The following is a 20702-nucleotide window of genomic DNA, read 5'->3' as shown; positions in this document are numbered from 1 at the left end:
AGAAATAAATCGTTAAGTCTAAAAGTTATGCTGCTAAAAGTTAAATAATAAATGGCTTGAGGTGCATCCATTTGGTTTGGCAACATGCAAATCATTTATGACCTAAACTTGCAGGTTCGATATAATAGAGGGATCAGAATTAAGATTAGATTACTTGGTGGAATGGATGATAGATGAGGAAATAGAAACAAGCAGTGTAGACACCTCTTATTTAGGTCTTCCTTTCTCCACTATAACTGTCAGCAAGCTTTCTTTGCTACCGATGCAGGCAGAAATCAAACCACAACATGGTCATGCTCCGGTTTTGATATTTATTGAAATATCATTTTACCTTCCTAAGAATATTCAAACACATGAAAAATCTAAACGGTAATGTTACAAAATTCATTTGCCCACCCATTAGTATTAGTCAGTTAGCCAGAAGTTTTTCTTCGTGACATTTGACCTCTTAGAGGTAGTACATTATAACTCGGATTGAATAAGTCTTAATGCTTTCTTCATGTTTTCTATCACTGTAATAAAAGTAAATATATATTTTCTATTAGTAAATGAGAGTATCAAATTTTTAAATTAGCCCCTGAATCTAAAATTGGCCCATTAAAATGAACAGCTATAAAGATTTGGGGATTTATCTGCAGCCTTAAAGAATATTATGCTAAAAGTATACATGTAAATTTAAGGATTAGACCATTCAGAGCTGGTTAATTAACTTAATGTTAAAAAATTTTATCAAAGGGATTTTGAGGGAGTATCTATTTTGTTAACTGATTATTTTGTAACAGTATTGCTGGATATGACAGGCATAGCTATTTTATTAAACATAGTTGATAGTGAATGTTGTAGAAATGAAAGTCCTAAGTCAGACTGTATCTCCTTGCTTATAGGCATTAAAGGAAGAGAAAAGATTTAATTATGATCACTTTGAGGAAATCACATATGATCTTTCATACCAGAAGAATGGACTAGCTTTCTTAAGGTTTAGTTTTCATGTGTACTCCATTCTTTTTGGTGGTGTTAACATTTCGTGATCACAAGAACTATTAGAGATCCCTGTTGAAAAAAGAGATTCTGAGGTGCCCCAGAAATTCTGATTTTGATGGGAGCTAAGAGTTTGCATTTTAACCACTATCACCACTACCAACCCCAGGGCCTGTAATGTGTGGGTAGCACTGTTTGTGGGGAAGCACCCATGTAGGGTATCATTGACCCTTCTAACAGTCTAGTGTTGCTAGTATCACTGTTCAAGATAATTTGTGAATACTTACATAGCGGTAAATCCTGAGGTTCATATGTATATAATCTGTTTGAGTATCTTCCAGTTATATCAGCTCTGACTGTTAAAGAAGGATCTGCCAAGAAAAAATAAGTCCCTTACATATTATTTAAAATGTTCTGAAAATCATTCTCGCCTCTTACTCTAAAACAAACGTTAAGCAATTTTATAAGCAAAATCAGTTTTCATACATGTGAATTCATTATGAGTTAATCTGAATTCTCATTTTAGTGTGTCACAGGTCTCCGTCAACATATAATAGTTTAGAGAACGATACTGAAACTACGTTGGGATATTGATTTCATAGCATCAGTTAATTTAAAAAATTAAAATTTAATATTTATAAGTTGCAAGTTACAGATATAATGACTTTGATTGTTGACCTAACAAGAACTGTTATTGACTGGGTTACTAATGACTAATGACTTAAAAGGAATAGTACTTGAAGTAGCATTTAAAAGTAAATAAAAGCAAGAAGGCTACTGATTTTCTAAATCTGATGGAAAGAGATTATACAATTACCCACAAACATGATTCTAGGCACATATTGTCCATCAGGTGATAAATTCTTATCAGTGGTTTCATGCTAGGAAAAAGATGAAAAAAAAGAGAATGTTATTGTATTGGATTGTTTTTAACAGTTGATTTAAAAATATTTTATGTAAACAAGCCTTTCAGTAAGTTGTATATTTTGGCCTCTTACAATTCTATATAACATCCTATATCCGCTAATACTTTATAGCTCTTTTTGTCTTTAAAAAAAGACAAAAAAAGAGATTCAGCTTTTCCACTGAATTGAGATATTAAGAAAACATTGTAGAGGTCGTGTACCATGAGATTCAGCATGATGAAATTATTCTGAGCCATTTCTTGTATTTCTTTATTTTGGGCAAACACTTTTTTTAGTGCTGTGGGAGAAAACATAATGTCAGTTAGCTTCAAGGATCAAGACGCCTTCAATATAATGTAGCAAAATTAAGCTAGTATTTTGCATTTCTTTGCATCTGTAACTTGGATGTAAATAGTTCATTGGCCCATTGCCACTTCGTCTCTCATTGGAAAGCAATGAGGGACAGAGTCTATCCAAGAAGACATCAAGAGAGAGTCACATTGATGAAATCACCAGTTTTATAATGTCATGTAATTCATTGACTCATTGGTTAAAACAGCATCTTCTTTCAGCCAGTTTTCCTACCTTTTTGGGGGGGCAGGGGAAGAAGAAGGATATAAAATTCGAAAGGACATATAATATAAATATATTCAGTAGATTACTAACAATCATTGTAGTCTTTAAGCACCTTAGTAAAATGGTGGTACTCTAGCAGTTGTCCTTTTTTTTTTTTTGGAATAGAGTTTCCTGAGTGCCTTCTTAACAATTTGTAACCAGGTCACTTTCCTACTTCATATTGGAGATACAGTAAGATCTCAGGAGCAAAAATTACCTTGGCAGTATTGACAGTCCTCCAAGTGATGAATAACCATCAGTGGCTTGTTACTAAACAGAGAGAGTGTAGAATTGAGCCAAGTGGTTAATTTGAGTCAAAATGTACAGTGAAATTAGATTTAAGATTCTCATACTTTCTATGAGACATAAAGTAAACATCTCAGCCTGACAAATCACAGCGCTGTAGTCTGTAGTCCTGTTACTCATAACATGGCCTCAGCACTGAAGTATCAGCCTCACCAGAAATGTAGCTCATTAGAAATGTAAACTCTCAGGCTCCCTCTTCGGCCGACTCAATCAGCATCTGTGGGGGTGAGGTCCAGGAATCCTTAGCTTAACAAGCTTACCAGGTCATTCTTATGTATACTGTAGTACAGTTAGAAAAATAAAAGTCAATTCTGTCTCCATAGATGAAAGGATATTATGAACAAGGTAGTATTCATTTCCAATGAGCATGTGGTATAAAATTTTGGAAGTGTCGAAGTTTTTACTTAGGTTTTTTGTTGGTTTTTAGTTTTTCAAAAAGTCTGTTAATATTTGACCCTTTTCACAACCTTTTATTCTTGTCACAACTTAAAATTACCAACAGTCTCAGGGAGAGTTCCCTTCCTATATATTTTTCAGTGTCATTTTGATTTTAACTCTCTGAAGAAAAGTTTTGATGGTAGCTCCTTGACTACCCTGGTGTTTAGAATACGAGAAAAATTAGAATGTTAACTACAGTGAAGGACAAAATAATTATGGTTCGGGCATATAAGATGTTTTTAAAAATGTTTCTTTAATTTTGCGAGGATGCTAGGTACAAAAAGAGATAGACGAGTGTATACGTATCAAGCATAAATCTTTTTAAAAACAACAGACATAATCATATGAAATACTTGTTATTGAATAATCCTGTTTTTCAAACTTTAGTCTCAAAAGCGTTAAATAACACATTTTGAAGTGTAAATAATTTCATTTAATCCTCAAACTTAGAATATAAGTTAATTTTAGGTAAGAATAAATCCTACAACTTATCTCTTAAAATTTATAACATAGAAAGCCAACATTTGCCAACAACTTCACATTTACTGGTGAAAGAGCAGATTAGATATCCAATGAATGAAATATTATTACCTCTTTTTAATTAGTAGAAAACTGAGCCTAAGAATATTCATTGACATTTCTTCAGAGACACATACAGAACTTAGACCTCCTAAGCACCAAGCAGTAATTCTTCTACTAGATAACTTTTTCTCTGATTGCACTTAGGTAGATAGAGGTGTCCTGTGATGCGGAACAATTCAGGGGCATGAGTCATTCTGATTTCCTGAACTGCTACCCTTTCTTCCCAGCATAACAGCTGGAAATAAGGATAGCTCTGTGTAAGGAAAGACATTGATGTAACTCTTGGAAAACTAATTTCTCCATCAGATTTCTGGCCAACTGGAGTCCACGGAAAAATGTATCAAGACCACAGAATACTCGGTCTTAATAGTTCAGCTTTGAATGGGTTGTTCAGACAGTCAAACCAAGACAGTAATCCGTTTTAGGAAAAGCTTCTGTTTCTGGCAGACACTGAAGTAGGAACACCTGAACAAGGGCTCAGAAACTTTTAAAGCAAAGAGGCAGATGGTAAGTATTTGAGGTTTTGCAGCCCATGTGGTCTTGTTCACAACCGCTCGCCTCTGATGTTATTGCACGAAAGCAGCCATGGACAATATGCAACAAGGTGAGAGTGGCTGTTACAGTAAAACTTAATTTATAACACTGGAATTTGAATTTCAAGTAACTTCCATGTGTCACAAGATATTCTTCTTCTTTTGATTAAAAACATTGTTTTAATGTAAAAATCATCCTTAGCTCACACACCAAATTATCAATAAAACAGGTGGTCCCTAGTCTTATGGTTACCAGGGGTGAAGGGTGGGGGGAGGGATAGACTGGGAGTTTGGGATTGACATGTACACACTACTGTATATAGATAACCAACAAGGACCTGCTGTATAGCACAGGAAACTCAGCTCAGTATTCTGTAATAACCTAAATAGGAAAAGAATTTTAAAAAGAATAAAAAAATAAAGCATTTTAAATTGGGAAAAAAAAATCTTATGAACTAGCACATCAGATTATGAGAAACTCGAGTGAGAGAAAGAGTAAAAATTTGGGGGAGCTGTACTTCTGAGATGCTCTAAAACCAGAGCCTTCCAAGCCTAGCTGTTTATCAGCATGATTTGGTGAATTATCTTTTAAAATTCTACATGTTTTTCATTGAAAATAAGTTACAAATTCAGATGGTTTAAAATTCAAAAGTTACAAAAGTAAAAATTCTTTCTCCCATCCTGCCTTCTAGAAGTAAGCAGTGTTACCATTTTCTAAGTCTGCTTCCAGAGTTTTTCAGGTCATATAACAAAATACACATGTGCATATGCATATGCTTGTGTATATACTTATGTAAATGTATATGATTATGAATTGTGTATGTTCATATGCATGTCCATATGTATATATATATATATCCTTTCTTTTTTAAAAATACAAATACTAGCATGCTATACACATGTATTTGCATTTGGTTTTTTTAGCATAATGGTATATCTTGGATATTATTCCCTTGTGCTTTTGTATAATATTCCATTATATGAATCCTCTTTATTAGTCTTCTCAAAATAGATATTTAAATTCTTTTCAATCTTTTATGTTTAGATTGTTTTCAGACATTTAAAAAGATGCTTTGGTGGACATGATGTTACTTACATATAATTTTGCACGTGGGTGGGTATATTTGTAAATAAATTCCAGAAGTGGAGTTTCTGGGTCAGAGTATGTGCATTTATAATTCTGATGCACTGTGTATACTTTCCTTAGAAGCTGTAGCAATTTATATTCTCTCTCATAATGTGAGAGGTAAGTATTTACTCTCACTAAAACTGGTTATTGAGCTTTTAATTCTTTTATCCAGTAGGTGAAAGAGGGAAGTTAATGTGGTTTTACTTTCTTATAAAAAATAGTCACCATATGATCCAGCAATTCTACTTCTGGGTATATACCTAAACAAAGTGAAATCACTATTTCACTATCTCAAAGGGATATCTGCATCCCCATGTTCATTGCAGCATTATTTACAATAGCCAGGACATGGAAGCAACCTAAGTGACTCTCAGTACATTTGTGACAACGTGAATGAACCTTGAGCATATTATGTTAAGTAAAATAAGTCAGAGACAAATACTATATGATCTCACTTATATGTAGAATCTGGAATTTTAAAAAAAGTAAAAACCAAACTCATAGAAACAGAGAGTAGATTGGTGGTTTCCCGGGGTGGGGATTGGGAGGTGGGGAAAATGGGTGAAGGTGCTCAAAGGGTACACACTTCCAGTTATAAGATGAGTGAGTCCTGGGAATCTAGTTATGACCAGAGTTAACAATACTGTATGGTATACTTGGAAGCTGATAAGAAAGTACATCTTAAAAGTTCTCACCACACACACACACACACACACACACACACACACGTTAACTCTGTGAGGTGATAATTAACCTTATTGTGGTCATCATTTTGCAGTATATACATACATCAAATCATCACATTCTACACCTTAAATTTGCACAATGTTATATGTAAATTATATCTCAATAAAGCTATAAAAAAATAATCTTACTCATATGTTTAGGTTACTAATTTTTTTATTCTGTGAACTATCTTTCCTATCTTATGTTCATTTTTTCAAGGTCATTGACTTGACCTTTTTCTTATTAATTTATGAGTACTTTGTATATTAGAGAAATTCACTCTTGTAATATGTGCTATAGTTTTCTGTTTGTTTTGTATTTTTTGCCTTTTTCGTTTGCTTATGATAAATTTCTGGTTGTGCAGAAATTTGCATAATCAAAAATATAAGTCATTTATTTTAGGATTTTTCTTTCTTCTTTTTTTTTTCCTTTGGCCATACTCAACTCTAAAGGAGGACTAGGGTGAGACAAGAGTAGCATCTCGGGCACAAAAATTAAGTGCTTTGTTTTTGCATCCTAGACATCCCTCATGCCTCACCCTAATTGTACCCTACTCCAAGAATTTAAAGAAATAACAGTTTTGTAATAGTGTCTTCTAGTACCTTAATGGTTTCATCCTTATAATTAATCTTTATAATTTATTTTGATATAAAATGTGAGGTATAGATCCAAATTTTTAAATTTTTCACAAATGGCTATCAAATTCTAACAATTATTTTACATACTCTATCTCTCCTACTCCTGATTCAGAATGCCACTTAATCATGTAAACAGTTTCTGTAGTATCCAGTTTTCTGTTCTCTCCATTCTATTCAATTCATTTATCGGTAACATACTGTGTTATTAAAATGTTTCATATTGATTAAGGGCTAGTTCCCACTGATTTCTTTTCAGAATGTTCCTATTTAAGTCTGTCTATGTTTCCATTTCACTTTTAAAATCACTTAAAAACTTGTACTAATATATTGTGATTGTCTTAACAAATTTTTTAACTATACAGAGAATTGACATTTTTACGATGTTGAATCTTCCTATCCAAGAACATGATATCCCTTCACATAGGTTTGTAATTTTTTTCCTCACTAGTACATTTAGTTCATACAGATTTTGTACATTTTCTGTCAAGTTTATCCTGGGATATTTCATCTTTTTTTATTGCTATTTTATATAAGGTATTTTATAAGTGTCTTTAACTATTTTAATTTTATATATATATATAAATGCTGTCGATTTCTAGGTATTAATTTAGTCTCATCTAATTTAACTGAATCTTCATACTTCTGAATACTTTGGGCTGATTCTCAAGTTTTTCACAAACACAGTCATCAGCTGCAAATAAAGATTCTTTCACTCTCTCCTTTCTAAGTTTTTCTCATCTAATTGCATTGGTTAGTATCTCCAGAACAATGTTAGTAATTTTGGTGATTAAAGAATCCATCAGTGGAATACTTTGTTTTTCCTCAGTAAGCATGATGTTGACTTTTTTTGCTGGAATGGATAAGTTTTTTAACTTCAAATATGGATTTGGCATTGTATTAAATGCTTTTTTAGCATTTGTGGAGATAGGAGATACTTGTATGATTTGTGTCCTTATAAATATTAAATTATTTTAATTAATAGATTTCTTAATCTTGAATCTTTTGGCTTTCCCAGACTGAATCTCACTTTATCAGGGTATACTCTTTAAGTGTTCTGCTGTCTGCTCTTTGCTAATATGTTGTTTGTTTTTTACATTTCTATTTGGAAATAAGATTATTCTGTAGACTTCTTTTTTTTTTTTTTTTGTAATATTTGTCCAGTGTTGAGAGTGTTTTACCCAATTCTTATTTGGAATCTTTTCTTTTTCTTCAAAGAGTTGAATTGAACATTCTTTAGATATTTGATAAATTCTTGGGGTGCTTTTAAAAGTACAAGTTTCTCAGCTCCATCCCCAAAGATTTAGTAGATCTTTAGTAAATCACGTCACTCTTGGTCACTGAGCGCCTGGCACATAGAAGTGGATACTCAGTAAGTAGTTGACCCTGAATATGGATTTTTTAAAAAACTCTCTGAGTTGTTCTGATGATCAGACAGCCTTGAGAAGTGCTGCTATAAGTCAGGTTCCTGTTTAGGCTTGTATAATGCCCAGTGAGTGATACTGTTTTGTTTATACAATTTATATTCAAAAGTTTGCTTGGTGGATGTTAACTAGACTTATTGTGGTAATCATTTTGCATATATATAAATATCCAATCATTAAGTTGTATACCTGAAACTAATATAATGTTAAGTCAATTATTCCTCAGATAAAAAAGCTTGCTTGGATAATTAAGAAATTAATATAAAAGTGTTTAGAGCTGTCGTTTATAAAAAAATTCTAATAGCAACTCTTAGTCCAAACAGCATACAGTACCGGAGCAAATTCTTATTGTATTCTCTGAAAAGCTAACATGCTAGTTTTTGACTCTCCTATGAGGAGGTATCTGTATCATCTGTCAAAGTTAACTGAGAGGTGTTTTACCTTTTTTGAATGTGAAAGAGACCTTCCTCATAAGTCTGCATCCAAGTGATGTCATCTCCCCATCCTAAACAGAAGAGAGAAATCAATGTGTTAACTCAGGACTACCAAAGAGTTCTGAATTGGGGATGTGATAAGCAGGTATCTGTCTACAGATATTTAAGCTACCGAGCAGTTGTGTGACATAAGGTATGGAGGACACATAATTATAACTAGATACAAAGAGGTTGTGTCCTTTCAGGTGATATTACTGAGGTTTTGTTACTATGTTTTAAATCTTAAGGCCCATGGCCTTGAACCCAGTAAGTGTTCAGTAGATGCTATTATGATTAGTGGTGATTGAAAGGACATCTCTGGACCATGCAAGAGCTCTCGCTTTCAGAATGTACAGGAGGAAATAACAGTTAATCTTTGCATACTTTGTAAATCTATCGGGAGTACTTTGGGCTATATTGAACAGTGTCCTTGAATCTTGAGTGCCAAGAGATGTTGACTCCTTCAAAGTCAGAACACATCATTGAAAAAAAAGGAATTTCAAATTTTGCTTTGAGTTTTAACAGGGAAAAAAATTCTGGCGTGGGAGTTTCATGGTTGAGAGACTCAATAAAACCCTTGTTTTGGAAGCCTCCAAAAGAGTGGAGGAGAGGGAAACAGAACACAACGAGTAGGGAGAGAACCCACTAGCTTTTTTTTTTATAAAAGAATCAATTTTATTTATTATTTATTTTCGTTGCGTCGGGTCTTCGTTGCTGCACATGGGTTTTCTGTAGTTGTGGCGAGCGGGGGCTACTCTTCGTTGTGGTGCCCAGGGCTCTTCTTACGGTGGCCTCTCCTGTTGCGGAGCACAGGCTCCAGGCGTGCGGGCTTCAGTAGTTGTGGCACACGGGCTCAGTAGTTGTGGCACACAGGCTCAGTAGTTGTGGCTCACGGGCTCAGTAGTTGTGGCTCACGGGCTCTAGAGCGCAGGCTCAGTAGTTGTGGCACACGGGCTTAGTTGCTCCGCGGCATGTGGGAGCCTCCCAGACCAGGTATCGAACCCGTGTCTCCTGCATTGGCAGGCGGATTCTTAACCACTGCGCCACTAGGGAAGTCCCCCCACTAGCCTTTAAAGAAATGATGTGAGTAGTTGGGAATGTGTATTAGAGATTGAAGAATAAGACCATTGAGGAGAAGAATGCACAAAACATCCAGAAATATTTCAAAGTATTTTCAGGAAATGTCTCAGTCTATGGATGAAAAAGGTTGAATTCATTTGAAAATAGAAATAGTTGCAGGCTATTTTGGACCCAGATTTTTTCATAAGTTTCATATGTTGTCAGACTGGAGTTCCTGGTTTTGATACCATGGCTTAAAGATGTCCAGGACTTATGAAGCAGAATTATGAAGCAGGATAAATATGATCCCATGATTTTTGCCTGTTGGGTTTTGGTTTGTTTTTTAATAACAACTTTATTCAGATATAATTCATATGCCAGTACAGTTCATCCGTTGAAAGTATATACATTTTCTTGTATATTTACATAGTGTGCAACCATCACCACAATCAATTTTAGAAGATTTTCATCACTTCAGAAAGAAACCCTGTACCCTTTAGTTATCACGATGCAGTTCTTTCATCTCCTACAACCCTAAGAAATGGCTAATCTACTTTGTCTCTATAGATTATCTTATTCCAGACATTTCATATAAGTGGAATCATATAAGATGCGATGTATCTTATGACTGGATGCTTTCACTTGATACAATGTTTTTAAGGTTCATCCATGTTGTGGCATGTATTAGGACTTCATTCTTGGGCCAAATATTATTCCATTTTATGGATATACCACATTTTGTTTATCCATTCATCAGTTGATGGACATTTAGGTTGTTTCTACTTTTTGGATTTTATGAATAATGCTGCTATGAACATTTGAGTGCAAACTTCAGTGTGAACATATGTTGTCATTTTTCTTGGGTGTAATCCTTAGAAGTGGAATTGCTGGATCAAACGGTAACTATAACTTTAACTTTCTGACAGTTTTTCCAAGTGATTGCGTTATTTTACACTCTTACCAGAAGCGTTGTTGGTTTGTTTCTGCCTGACTTTAGAATCCTAACATTGGAAGACATCTTACGTTAGCTTCGTACCCCAACCTTAGCAGGAATACTTCCTATCTGTAATGACCCTGAAGGACTTCCTTTACAACTTTGCTCAAACACATGTAGTAAGTTTATGCCACGTTTTGCATGAGATAAAAGGTATTTTGGAAACAGCCAGTGAGACTAGGTTCCTACTTAATTTCCCTATTCTGTTGCAAATATCATTCGGTGCCAGAATGTCAGCCGTGGGAGGAATTACTGTCCTCTGCTCCTGTTTAACTCAGTTCCACAAGTATTGAAGGAACCTCTGCTATATGCCTTGCTCCACTTAGCGCTGGGTATACGAAGGTAAGACAATACGGTCTTACTGTTCTCTGTTCATTATCGTAATTTCTGATTCATAATCCGTTACTGGCTATGCTTACTTATCTTCTGAGATTTTATTCATTCTCCAGCATGTATTTATTGAGTACTTACTGTATGCCAGGCACTGGACCAGGTGCTGGGTGCAGAGCAGTTTTGGTTTAAAAGGAAGTTAAGACTTGGGGTTCACCTTTTTACTGAACCATTTCTTACCTTTTGCCAATTAATACTCCCTTTTCTCCCTAAAACTGTCTCTGTTTACCTTGTGCTGCTCCACACTCTAAGAGGCTGCAGATGCTACTTGGTACACTGTGGTCAAATTTCCCCTTCACCCCTACCTTAAATCCTCATTCTCAGTTGTTTCCTACGTGCCAGTAGAAGATAAAGGCTTAACCAAATGCAAACCAATTCTGAATACCGCAGTTCCCAGCCGCTATCAGTCATCTCCCCTATCGAAATAGTTTAACCGAACTAAGACTCATCACGCTGTTTACAATTTATCGTACGCATTGAGTGTATGTTTCACAAAACATTCACCAAACAGTGTTCACGGACGTTTGGAAGTGAATACACAGAACCTTGGTACCTTACTTATAGTTACAGCATGCTGCTTAACTCAGCCCTTGAGGGTCTTTGAGGGCAGTGGGTTTGATCTCTGGCACTTGAAGGCCACTGAGCTCATTGTTTTATAACTGTTGTGGGTGTCTGTGGAGGTACGTGATAAATTACACTGAGGAAAATGTTTCCCTCTTTTATTTATCTTGCAAAAACTGACTGATTTGTTTCGACTTACAGTTTCCGTGATTTTAAACTGAAGCAGAATTACTTATCGTGGCTGAACGCTGACGGGCAATTGGCTGGCACCCAATACATCTGTTAAGGAATGAATTAACTTGGAAGGAAAGTCAATATTTTAAAATTTGAAGTTATGCTATAGCTGATCTGCATCTGTTTGCTCCGGTCACATTACCATTCCAAGTACCAGTCAAGTGTTTTTTGGTTTGTGTTACTAATTTAGAATTAGCTATTTGGAGACAAATGATTTTCTTTCCATTTCTGGTAGCTGGAAATGTAGGAATCAATTCTGAGAATTTTCTTTATGAATTATTTCTTTGCAGATGAAGATATAATTGTTTCTCAGGCCAAAGTAAAACAGTTGGTACAAAATAGAAATGTTTTCAATGTAGCCAATGACAAATCTGGATTATGTCCTCTAAAAATACCGCAGCTGTTTTCTGGAGTCAGCATAGCAAACACTTGGTTAACCAAAATTCTTGGAGGGTGGAGATAAAGTATAATTTCCTGGGGACCCCAGTGTAAAATCATTCCAAATTATTTTCTTGCCTGAATAAAGAGAGGACAGGGCACCGGAACAGATTTTGAGGGAATCCTGATTGCATTTAGGATATCAGTATAACATGTCAGTCAATAGCATTTTGCAGGACACTGGTTACCAGAGTTATAGGCAATGAAACCAGTTCTCCACTATTTCTATAGAAGATGCAGCAAATTGTTGTTTTTCATTTCATTTGGCTCACTCTTTAAAATTAACTGATCCTCTCTGTTGCTGTTTTTTTTTTTTTTTTCTCCTATTTTAAAGTGATACACAACAAAAAATTTCAGTTAATTGAGTTGGCTTTATAACTAGACTAGACAGGCAAGAGATGATGAATTTTAAAACAATCCAAATGACTGAGTTCAGAAAATAAAATGAGATTCCAGTACCTCTTGAGAGTGTCTGAGGAGGTCTTTTCCCCTTTTTGATTGCGATAGCAAGGTTAGAAGAAACCGTGATGAGTAAGAGACAGAGGACCAAAGCTGAGTGTAACGTCATATCTTCTCAAGAATCCTTCAGAAGCAGCTAGATGATAAAAAATAATTGTCAGAATCTGGTAGGTTGCCTCAGGCTGTCATTAAGACATTTGTTAAGAGACCAAACCTATGCTGACAGATTGCTCTGCTTGTGTGAATTGACATGGTACAACCACCTAGAACTTTCACATTTTATTTGTAAATTATTGTAAAAATACAGTCAACTCAGTAGATGTCCACTTGATGAAAAGCCACATTCCTGGCATCCTGGGAGCAGTACAACGAAGTTGAAAGAGAACTGGACCAGGGCACCCAAAGCCTGCTTCTGATGGTATTCTAGTGCTCATGGAACTGCCTTAAAACTCAAATAAGATGATATTGATTAAAGGCCTTGCAACTGCTAAGTGCAATGGAAAGGTGATGTTTCTCATGCATAAATATTCTTTGCCCTTTGGTTCTTCTTGATCTAATAGATTAAAATGACATTTTAACTCTGCCAAGGCAGTAAGATTAGGCATGAGCAAATACTGCTTAAATTCGAACTGAGAGGAAAAACAGAATATGGAGGTTCTTGTTCTTCAGTTCCTCTACAGTTGCTTATCTTTTTTATCCTTCCATCATTTACTCAGCCTTTTGCCCTTAAATTTACAACCCTGCCCTATTTAAAATTCATTCCTCTCGTTTTAGTACCTTTATCTAGCCAGCAGTACATCCCTTCCATCCTCTCCTGGATTGAAAATGGTTAGTTTGGTCCTATTTAAATTATTTTCTTTCCTAATCTGCAAGGGACCCACTTTTAAATTATTTTGTATTGAGAAACCCTGTTAAACAATAACCATGGTGCTGATAAGGATCGCAGTTTAAGTTCCTATAACTTAATAATACTGTGAAACATTTCAGCATGCCATCTTTTACCTTATGGGCGCCATCTTGTACCATAAAGACTGAAACAAAGAAAGGGTAGATTTCAGTAAGGGAGAAAGACAGCTGACTCTGGAACACAAAGTCCAACGTGGGGAGGGCGGACTCTGTCAGAGTGAAATTTGCAGTGGAAAAATTGAAGCAACCATCTAGGGTAGGGTCTTAACTTGGGTCCAGTGAGCTTCTAGAAAGTCTATGATTGAGCTACTGGAGTCTCAAAAATCCCTGAATTGTATGTAAAATTGTATGTGCCTTTGTTCTCTTTTCTGGGGAAGAGAGCCCCTAATTGCCTTAAGATTCTCCGAGGGATCTCTAGAAGTAAAGAGTTAAGAAAAAGTTAATCTGGAGGAAGCATTAGGAAAAGTTCTTAATGAGAGAGACAGAGATTAGTAGGTAGAATCTATATCAAAAGAGAGAAATTATAACTTCACCATCTTCTTATTTTAAAGCTGCCAAATTTAGAATGAATAGGAACTGAATTTTTTTTCAAATTTCAAGTTGCTATGTATTATTGTCAGATTGTTCTACTTACAAATCAAAATATTTGTTTTCTGTTTGACATGGGTAAATTGTAAAATAGATAGTAAATATATTCTATGACAAAGCCAATCAATTTATATATTATTATCTTTGGATGAACAGCAATTTCCCTGGTAAACAGAACATGAGTTACTTATGATCCTCTAGTATCAGATGCGTGGGTAAAGCTACTTGGGGGACACAGATGAATACGACATGGTCGTGGCCCTGGAGCAGCTCACATTGCCCTCCGAAGGCAAATTACCACATGTCTACAATTAGGTGTTACAAACACGGAGAGTTAGCATTTTCTGACACAGTATTTCACTTTTCAAAAGTAATTTAACCTAAGTCATTTACTTAAATATTATGTAAAAATTCGCTATAAAAGAAAACTGGGAGTGAGATTTTACATTCTTTCTTAATATTCTTTTCCATTATGGTTTATCACAGCATATTGAATATAGTTCCCTGCGCTATATAGTAAGATCTTGTTGCTTATCCATTCTATATGTACTAGTTTGCATCTGCTAACCCCAAACTCCCACTCCATTCCTTTGTGCTCTTTCCTGGGGAAGAGGGCCCCTAAAGAATATTTAAAAAAATGTGTATATATGTATAACTGCATCACTTTGCTGTACAGCTGAAATTCACACAGCATTGTAAATCAACTATTCTTCAATAAAAAAAATAACAGGGAGAAACAACTGTTACTTGCGGCACAATTTTTAAAGGGTCACTTTTGGTGAATGTAAGTTTATTATAATATCATTAATACACATAAAGAATAAAAGTATGAAGCCAACAAAGGAAATCTAGTCCATCAAAAGAAGAAAAATATCATTTCATTGAACTTGCCCTCTGCTTTACTGAAGACCTCACTTTTGTACAGCGATAATTTGATCCTTTAAATATAACTGAGCTTGACCACTGATTAAATAATCTGGAAATTTTGCTTGCTTACCTGAACTTGTCAGTGCTCTTGCTGGAAGTGTATTCTGGATATTTCTGGTTAAAAATGGGTGTGGATTTATAGACACACACAGGCACACACACACCTGATCTACAGCCCCACCTGCATTGAAACAAGACTACAGTCCACCTGCACACTTAAAAAACAGCCTTGTCTGAAAAATCCATGCTTCTTTCCAGCTCTCATGCTCTCACACTACAAAAAAAAAGTGTCCTTTTTCTTTCTCTAAATTAAGATTGAGTGTCCTCATAGAATGAGGCCAAATACCACCTTTGTGCTTTTTTCTCGTCTACCTTTTGCTTCCCAAGGTAATTTAATGTTTGGCTGGAGTTCAACACCCAGAAAAAAAAAAAAAAAGAAATGGTGGCGAGAGTGGAGAAGGAACGGGTATGAATGTAGGAACTGTGTGTGCACCATTGTTCTTGATGAAAGGTCAGTGAGGCTTGCAGATTAGATGTAGAACAAATAGAAATTCCTCAGGTTTACTCTCTTTACAGGAGTATAATTAACGGCTAAAGAGAGCAGGTCCCCCCACCTTTTTTTTTTTTTTTTTTTTCTGAGAGAGAGAAAAAGAGAGAAATAAATAAAAATGCTGTTTTAAAATGTAACATTTTTATAATTTGATGACTCTTTATAGTCTCTCTGTAAAACCCCTTACCTTACCATGCCAAAAAATAGGAAAACAGGCCATTAGAGACTGTATTTATCTAATAGTTAGATTTTTAAAATTGTATAATTAATCCATGATTATGGTAAAACATTTTTAAAGTGTGGAATTGTGTCAAAATAAAAAGTAAAATTCTCTTCCCCTTCACCAGCATCACCTTTCTCGGATCACTCCACCCCCAAAGACAGACAGACAGACAGACAGACAGACAGACAGACAGACAGACACACACACACACACACACACACACACACACACACACACACACACACACACACACACACACACACACACACACACACACACACACACACACACACACACACACACACACACACACACACACACCCCAAGTTCTATTTCCTGGACTTAATTACTGTTAAAGTGATCTAGGGCAGGGTCATCAAATCTGGCCCACCTGTTTTCGTACAGACCAAGAGCTACTAATGGTTTTTACATTTTAAAATGGCTGGGTGAAAAATGAAAAGAATCATACTCTGTGACATCTGAAAACTGTATGAAATTAAAATGTCAGTGTCTGTAAATAGAAATTACTGGATGCAGTGCAACCATGTCCATTTCCTTATTATTGTCTATGGTTCTTTTTGCATTCTAAGTGGAGTACTGAGTCAAGGACTGTATGGCCTGTGAAGTCTAAAATATTTACTCTCAGGTCTTTTATAGAAAAAGTCGGCTGATCTTTAATTTAGGTGCTTGTTCAACAAATTTTTCCCTTCCTTCCTCCCTCCTTCCCTCTCTTTCTCTTTTTTTTTTGCTTAATTACTCACTATATTAATAGACGTACTGCTAAAGAATGGAGGTGGTGGCTATCTTCTGACATTAAAGAGAGTATGCTTTGCTTCTAGTATTTTAACTTTGGATATAGAGCTGGTTTGAGTTACCATAAGAAGGTAGCCATTGTTCCTATACTACGTCTCTTGAAAGCAGGAATGTTGGATTTTGTTCTATAAAGATGGATAAATGTATATAGGGTAGTAAATTGATATAGTAAATGTATTCATTTCATATAGTAAATTTATAGTTTTCCTATTGAACCTTCCTTGTGATCCCAAGAGAAACCCCATGTAACCAGGTTGTTTATTCTTTTGCTGTACTACTGATTCATGTATTCATTTAATTGTGCTTTCTTCCTTCTGTAGAATTCTCAAAGGGAACCTTCCTTGGAACATGCTATTGAAATAGAATCCTTCCTGCTGAAGGTTAAGGAACTTGACCAACAATTATAATTTTATATCCAGCACTTACAAAGCAAAGAAACAGCTAGGCAGTCATCCCTAAGTTTTACTCTTAAAGAGGGTGGCACAGCGTTCACTTTCTTCTTGACTGGTAGTGGTTTATAGAAAAATCTTTTTCTTTTTTTTTTTTTTACCATCTATATTGGAGTATAATTGCTTTACAATGGTGTGTTAGTTTCCGCTGTATAACAAAGTGAGTCAGCTATACATAAAGATATATCCCCATAGCTCCTCCCTCTTGCGTCTCCCTCCCACCCCCGCATCCCACCCCTCTAGGTGGTCACAAAACACCGAACTGATCTCCCTGTGCTATGTGGCTGCTTCCCACTAGCTATTTTACATTTGGTAGTGTATATATGTCCATGCCACTCTCTCACTTCGTCCCAGCTTGCCCTTCCCCCTCCCCGTGTCCTCAAGTCCATTCTCTACATCTGCGTCTTTATTCCTGTCCTGCCCCTAGGTTCTTCATGACCATTTTTTTTTTTTAGATTCCATATATATGTGTTAGCATATGGTATTTTTCTCTTTCTGACTTACTTCACTCCGTATGACAGTCTCTAGGTCCATAATCCACAGTTTCGTTTCTTTTTATGGCTGAGTAATATTCCATTGTATATATGTGCCACATCTTCTTTATCCATTCATCTGTCGTTGGACACTTAGGTTGCTTCCATGTCCTGGCTATTGTACATAGAGCTGCAGTGAACATCGTGGTACATGTATCTTTTTGAATTATGGTTTTCTCAGGGTATATGCCCAGTAGTGGGATTGCTGGGTCATATGGTAGTTCTATTTTTAGTTTTTTAAGGAACCTCCCTACTGTTCTCCATAGTGGGTGTACCAATCTACATTCCCACCAACAGTGTAAGAGGGTTCCCTTTTCTCCACACCCTCTCCAGCATTTATTGTTTGTAGATTTTTTGGTATGGCCATTCTGACTGGTGTGAGGTGATACCTCATTGTAGTTTTTTTTTTTAACATCTTTATTGGAGTATAATTGCTTTACAATGGTGTGTTAGTTTCTGCTTTATAACAAAGTGAATCAGTTATACATATACATATGTTCCCGTATCTCTTCCCTCTTGTGTCTCCCTCCCTCCCACCCTCCCTATCCCACCCCTCTAGGTGGTCACAAAGCACCGAGCTGATCTCCCTGTGCTATGCGGCTGCTTCCCACTAGCTATCTATTTTACCTTTGGTAGTGTATATATGTCCATGCCACTCTCTCACCTTGTCACGGCTTACCCTTCCCCCTCCCCATATCCTCAAGTCCATTCTCTAGTAGGTCTGTGTCTTTATTCCCGTCTTGCCCCTAGCCTCATTGTAGTTTTGATTTGCATTTCTCTGTTGATTAGTGATGTTGCGCATCCTTTCATATATTTGTTGGCAATCTATATATCTTCTTTGGAGAAATGTCTATGTAAGTCTTGCCCATTTTTGGATTGGGTTGTTTGTTTTCTTGGTATTGACTTGCACGAGCTGATTGTATATTTTGGAGATTAATCCTTTGTCAGTTGCTTCGTTTGCAAATATTTTCACCCATTCTGAGGGTTGGCTTTTCATCTTGTTTATTGTTTCCTTTGCTGTGCAAAAGCTTCTAAGTTTCATTAAGTCCCATTTGTTTATTTTTATTTCCATTTCTCTAGGAGGTGGGTCAAAAAGGATCTTGCTGTGATGTATGTCATAGAGTGTTCTGCCAATGTTTTCCTCGAAGAGTTTTATAGTGTCTGGCCTTACATTTAGGTCTTTAATCCATTTTGAATTTATTTTTGTGTGTAGTGTCAGGCAGTGTTCTAATTTCATTCTTTTTACATGTAGCTGTCCAGTTTTCCCAGCACCACTTATTGAAGAGGCTGTCTTTACTCCGTTGTATATTCTTGCCTCCTTTATCAAAAATGAGGTGACCATATGTGCGTGGGTTTATCCCTAGGCTTTCTATCCTGTTCCATTGATCTATATTTCTGTTTTTGTGCCAGTACCATACTGTCGTGATTACTGCAGCTTTGTAGTATAGTCTGAAGACAGGGAGCCTGATTCCTCCAGGTCCATTTTTCTTTCTCAAGATTGCTTTGGCTGTTCAGGGTCTTTTGTGTTTCCATACAAGTTGTGACATTTTTTGTTCTAGTTCTGTGAAAAATGCCATTGGTAGTGTGATAGGGATTGCTTTGAATTGTTGATTGCTTTGTGTAGTATAGTCATTTTCACAATGTTGATTTTTCCAACCCAAGAACATGGTATATGTCTCCACCTGTTTGTATCATGCTTAATTTCTTTCATCAGTGTCTTATAGTTTTCTGCATGCAGGTTTTTGTTTCCTTAGTTAGGTTTATTCCTAGGTATTTTATTCTTTTTGTTGCAGTCATTAGTGTATAGCAATGCAAGAGAGTTCTGTACATTAATTCTGTATACTGCTCCGTTAGCAGATTCATTAATTAGCTCTAGTAGTTTTCTGGTAGCATCTTTAGGATTCTCTATGTATAGTATCATGTCATCTGCAAACAGTGACTGTTTTACTTCTTTTCCAATTTGGATTCCTTTTATTTCTTTTTCTTCTCTGATTGCTATGGCTAAAACTTCCAAAACTATGTTGAATAATAGCTGTGAGAGTGGGCAACGTTGTCTTCTTCCTGATCTTAGTGGAAGTGGTTTCAGCTTTGCACCATTGAGAACGATGTTGTCTGTGGGTTTCTCATAGATGGCCTTTATTATGTTGAGGTAAGTTCCCTCTTTGCCTACTTTCTGGAGGGTTTTTATCATAAATGGGTGTTGAATTTTGTCAAAAGCTTTTTCTGCATCTACTGAAATGGTCATATGGTTTTTCTCCTTCAGTTTGTTAATATGGTTTATCACAGTGATTGATTTTCATGTATTGAAGAATCCTTGCATTCCTGGGATAAACCCCACTTGATCATGGTGTATGATCCTTTTAATGTGCTGTTGGATTCCGTTTGCTAGTATTTTGTTGAGGATTTTTGAATCTATGTTCATCAGTGATATTGGCCCGTAGTTTTCTTTTTTGGTGACATCTTTGTCTGGCTTTGGTATCAGGGTGATGGTGGCCTCCTAGAATGAGTTTGGGAGTGTTCCTCCCTCTGCTATATTTTGGAAGAGTTTGAGAAGGGTAGGTGTTAGCTCTTCTCTAAACATTTGATAGAATTCACCTGTGAAGCCATCTGGTCTTGGGCTTTTGTTTATTGGAAGATTTTTAATGAGACTTTCAATTTCAGTGCTTGTGTTTGGTCTGTTTATATTTTCTGTTTCTTCCTTGTTCAGTTTCGGATGGTTGTTCTGTTCTAAGAATTTGTCCGTTTCTTCCAGGTTGTCCACTTTATTGGCATAGAGTTGCTTGTAGTAATCTCTCATGATCGTTTGTATTTCTGCAGTGTCAGTTGTTACTTCT

General features: G+C 35.9%; 1 protein-coding gene across 1 annotated transcript; it reads right to left on the bottom strand.

Moving 5' to 3' along the window:
* Positions 1-462: 462 nt before the first annotated feature.
* AGR3 (anterior gradient 3, protein disulphide isomerase family member) lies at positions 463-12988 on the bottom strand. The gene is made up of 7 exons (XM_068550164.1): positions 12880-12988; positions 8713-8776; positions 2716-2768; positions 2105-2181; positions 1796-1859; positions 1266-1349; positions 463-512 (listed from the first exon to the last, which is right to left on the bottom strand). Exons 1-7 carry the CDS (start codon positions 12986-12988, stop codon positions 463-465), a joined length of 501 nt encoding a protein of 166 aa, XP_068406265.1.
* Between the last annotated feature and the right edge of the window lie 7714 nt (positions 12989-20702).

Source organism: Eschrichtius robustus, chromosome 8, assembly GCF_028021215.1.
Source record: "Eschrichtius robustus isolate mEscRob2 chromosome 8, mEscRob2.pri, whole genome shotgun sequence".
Lineage (NCBI taxonomy): Eukaryota > Metazoa > Chordata > Mammalia > Artiodactyla > Eschrichtiidae > Eschrichtius > Eschrichtius robustus.
Note: the sequence above shows the minus strand (reverse complement) of the source record. Positions and strands in the feature narration are given on the sequence as shown.

Coding starts and splice junctions, on each gene's coding strand:
- AGR3 (XM_068550164.1), bottom strand. CDS start 12,988: ATGACGTTACACTCAGCTTTGGTCCTCTGTCTCTTACTCATCACGGTT. Junction 2,769..8,712: donor CTCTTTCACATTCAAAAAAG/GTAAAACACCTC, acceptor CTCTCTGTTTAG/TAACAAGCCACTGATGGTTA. Junction 2,182..2,715: donor GGACTGTCAATACTGCCAAG/GTAATTTTTGCT, acceptor TTTCTCCCACAG/CACTAAAAAAAGTGTTTGCC.